The sequence below is a fragment of the Suricata suricatta genome, chromosome 9, assembly GCF_006229205.1.
Source record: "Suricata suricatta isolate VVHF042 chromosome 9, meerkat_22Aug2017_6uvM2_HiC, whole genome shotgun sequence".
NCBI lineage: Eukaryota > Metazoa > Chordata > Mammalia > Carnivora > Herpestidae > Suricata > Suricata suricatta.
Window position 1 is genome coordinate 69,011,716 of NC_043708.1, and position 3,775 is coordinate 69,015,490.

Genomic DNA, 3,775 nt, shown 5'->3' on the forward strand with positions numbered 1-3,775 from the left:
AACCTTTTATCCCACATCACATCTGCCAACCTCACTCAAAAATGGGCAGATTTGAAGTGGGATAAACACTCAGCAGGAATGGCATGGCAGAATGCTGACCCCCAGAAGGGCCCGTGGGTGCTATCCCTTTCCCAGGTCCTAACCTTGTCATCTGGACATTGGGTTCTTTATAAAGGCATCTGAAAGAAAGTTGGAAATAGGCATGAGAAATAATTATATCGTCAGGAAGGGGCAGTTTGGAAAAAATGGCTGATTTCTTTCTTTTTCTTTTTAATTTTTTACATTTATTTATTTATGAGAGACTGAATAAGACAGATTACAAATGGGGGAGGAGCAGAGCGAGAGTGAGACATAGAATCTTAAGCAGGCTCCAGGTTCTGAGCTCTCTGCATGGAGCCTGACACAGGGCTAGAACCCACGAACTGTGAGATCACGACCAGAGCCGAAACACCACCTAACGGACTGAGCCCCCTAAGCACCCCAAAAGGCTGATTTCTATGGCCACCTAATGCCCGCAAAATTTCTTTTTCTTCCTTTAAATTTTTTCATGTTTATTTATTTTTAAGAGAAAGAGGGAAAGAGAGCATGTGTAGGGGAGGAGCAGAGAGAGTGGGGACACAACAAGGAAGCTCAAGGCTCTGACCTGTCAGCACAAAGCCCTAGATGGGGCTCGAACCCATGAACCATGAGAACACGACATGAGCCAAGTCAGATGCTCAATTGACTGAGCCACGCAGGCATCCAACACCCAGTAAATTTTAACTGAAGGTGTTAAAATTACTTTTATGCTCTACCCGTTTCTCCAAGCTTTGGTATTAATGTGCTGCCCAGGAAAGAAGCCAAGGACTCCGTTTATCCCAAAGTTGGTAGCATCCTGGTCCCCTAATACTTACATTCAGCTATTTTGGATTAAAGTTCCCTCTGGTCATTGGTCCGTCACAATGGGCGCAAAAGTTTTGGCAAGCCCAAATTCTATGCTACTAAGAACAACAACCCAACCTCATAGAGAGGCTCATTGCAAACATTCCATCATGTAGCCAAAACACTTACTGATCACCTACTATACACCGGGCTCTAGCAAAGATCAAATACAACCCACAATACAAACATGAGCATTTAGAGCTCAAATTTCAAACATTACAATCGAGGAGCAGGTCACTAGGGTCTGGGAAACAAAAGGGGAGAGAGGACCATGATTCCCTCAGGAAAAGGATTTTCCAGGATCCATGGGGACTTCATTGCTTGTTCCAAATGCAAATTCTCTCTGCCACCATTATCTCTGCAGCAGGACACAAGGAACAGGCACTCCTTTGCTCTTTGTCATAGAGAAAATGTGAGCCTCCTGGATCATGAAGCAGCCAGGAAGGCCGCCCAGGGAAGTCATCTGGGCACTTCTGGCCACTATAGACTGTGCTCTCCTCCACCCTGACTCCCTCCAGCCCCACTTCCTCCCTCTCTGCCCCTCTCCAGCCTTTGCCTCATGAACAGAGCAGGCAGAGTAGACATTCTCTTTCAGGGAAAATAATCGGGGGCCACGAAGCCAAGCCTCATTCTCGTCCCTTCATGGCATATATCCAGTACCAGAATCCAGATGGAATTTGGAAATACTGCGGGGGTTTCCTTGTACGGGAGGACTATGTGCTAACAGCAGCTCACTGCAAGGGAAGGTGAGAAGCAGAGCCTGATTCCCCCCCTTCTGTTAAAAGGTGTTGACCATGAGGTTAATTCCCACCCAGCCTGGGCTGCCAAGAAGCAGAGGGCACAGAGATGCTCACCCCTTTCCTGTAAATCCTCTCCAGTCCAGTCCTGCCCTGCCCCGGGCTGTCCTGTTCCCTCCACGGCCCTGGGGCTGTACCTCCTGTGACCGCACCCAACCCTCCCCTGTGTCCAGCTCCATCACCGTCATCCTGGGGGCCCACAACATCAAGAAGCAAGAGATGACCTGGCAGATAATCCCCGTGGGAAAAATCACACCCCATCCAGAATATAATCCTAAAACCTTGCGCAATGACATCATGTTACTACAGGTAGGACCCTCACTCCACTAGTTCTTGGACATGTTATTCCTGGTGTTTGCCTTCCCTGAGACCTCATTCCTGTCCCTCCTTCCTTGTCCCGCGGCTGTGAAGATGGCATGCCATGGTTGTCCCAGGCTCTTTGTGAGCCATTGGTAGGTAACAATATCTTTTCTCGGCACTCAGCTGAAATGGAAGGCCAACCTGAATGCCTATGTGAGTCCCCTCAGGCTGCCCAAGAGGACCACGATGGTGAGGCCAGGCATGGTGTGCAGTGTGGCCGGCTGGGGGAGACTCAGCGTGAACAGCCTCCATGGGGCAGACAAACTGCAGGAAGTAGAGCTGGAAATCCAGAAGGACGAGCTATGCATCTCCCTCTACACATTCCTGTATGACAGCACCACCCAGATATGTGCAGGGGACCCAAGAAAGAGAAAGGATTCGTTCAAGGTGAGATCCCCACCAGTCTCCATGCCGAGCCCTGGGAAGCCGTGCTTTGAGAAGGAGCAGTGAGAACTATCTCTGTCCCTACATCCCCAGCCTTTCCTTCCAATCCAGGTTCAGGTCCTGTATCCCTAGCAGGGGTGAGAGACTGTCCCTCAGCTCCTTATGGGAAGAGGTTTTCTGAGGGAGAAGAAGGAGGGGAGTGTGATGACCAGGCTGGAGCCCCAGGCCTCCCCTGGCCCTGATCTAACCCACAGCCCCCTAACAGAGACCACCCATCCCCAGGGGCAGCAGGGGGGCAGGACCAAAGAAAGCCCAGCTCATCCCTTCTCCCTCTACCCACAGGGAGATTCTGGAGGCCCCCTTGTGTGCAACACCGTGGCCCAGGGCATTGTCTCCTTTGGGAAAAAGGATGGGAATCCCCCAGGAGTCTACACCAGGATCTCAAGCTTTATGCCCTGGATAGAAAAAACAATGAGACCCTTCAGCCTGCAGAGACCAGACTGAGACGCCCCCAGGATCACTCCATCCACCTTCTCTGGGGCAGAGGCCAGAACTGCACTGGCCAAAGGAGGTGGAGAGAAGGCTTCCAGGGATTTAATAAACTTCCGTCTCTAGTGCAAATTAGAGTCCTCCTTTGTGCACCAAAACAACATTCATTAGTTATGGCGACCATCTGTTCACATGCTGTGGAATAGAAAGGCATGGGGGTGCCTGGGTGGCTCAGTCAGTTAAGCCTCAGCCTTCAGGTCAGGTCATGATCTCACATTCGTGGCTTCAAGCCCCGTGTCAGGCTATGTGCTGACAGCTCAAAGCCTGGAGCCTGCTTCAGAATCTGTGTCCCCTCTCTCTCTGCCCCTCCACCTCTCTGCTCTGTCTCTCTCTGTCTCAAATAAATTAAAAAAAAAAACATTTTAAAAATTAAAAAAAAATAAAGAAGAAGAAAGGCATCCTGCTCTGATACCCAGCTCCTTCCAAATACACGCCCCCTGCCAGGCCCAGCGGAAGCTCCATCAGGGAAAGGGAGACACCGCCCCAGGGAAAATCACCCTCTTGGAGAGGACCCTCCTACCTCATCCATATTGCCCATCTACCTCATCCCACGCCTACACCCCCCCATCCTACTCCAATATGGTAACATAACGGAACCCACACTAGGAAGGAGGACCACCTAAGAAGCTCTGAGAGAGCCAGCCACCTCTCCACCCTAATAGGATTGGATGGGCAAGAAGATTCTGGAAAGCTGTAGCTCACCCCAGGCAGCGCTCCCTCCCCAAATCAGAGAGGCAGCTTGAGGCCGGAAGAGTCTCAAGAGG

General features: G+C 50.7%; 1 protein-coding gene across 1 annotated transcript in view; it reads left to right on the forward strand.

The window, feature by feature from the left end:
• Positions 1–3,083, forward strand: part of LOC115302230 (mast cell protease 1A-like) — a 12,291-nt gene extending 9,208 nt beyond the window's left edge. The window contains exons 3-6 of the mRNA XM_029952196.1: positions 1,471–1,667; positions 1,892–2,027; positions 2,202–2,465; positions 2,805–3,083. Coding sequence (XP_029808056.1) covers positions 1,471–1,667; positions 1,892–2,027; positions 2,202–2,465; positions 2,805–2,966 — 759 coding nt within the window. The 3' untranslated portion in view covers positions 2,967–3,083. The remainder of the gene's footprint in view (positions 1–1,470; positions 1,668–1,891; positions 2,028–2,201; positions 2,466–2,804) is intronic.
• The last annotated feature ends 692 nt before the right edge of the window (positions 3,084–3,775 follow it).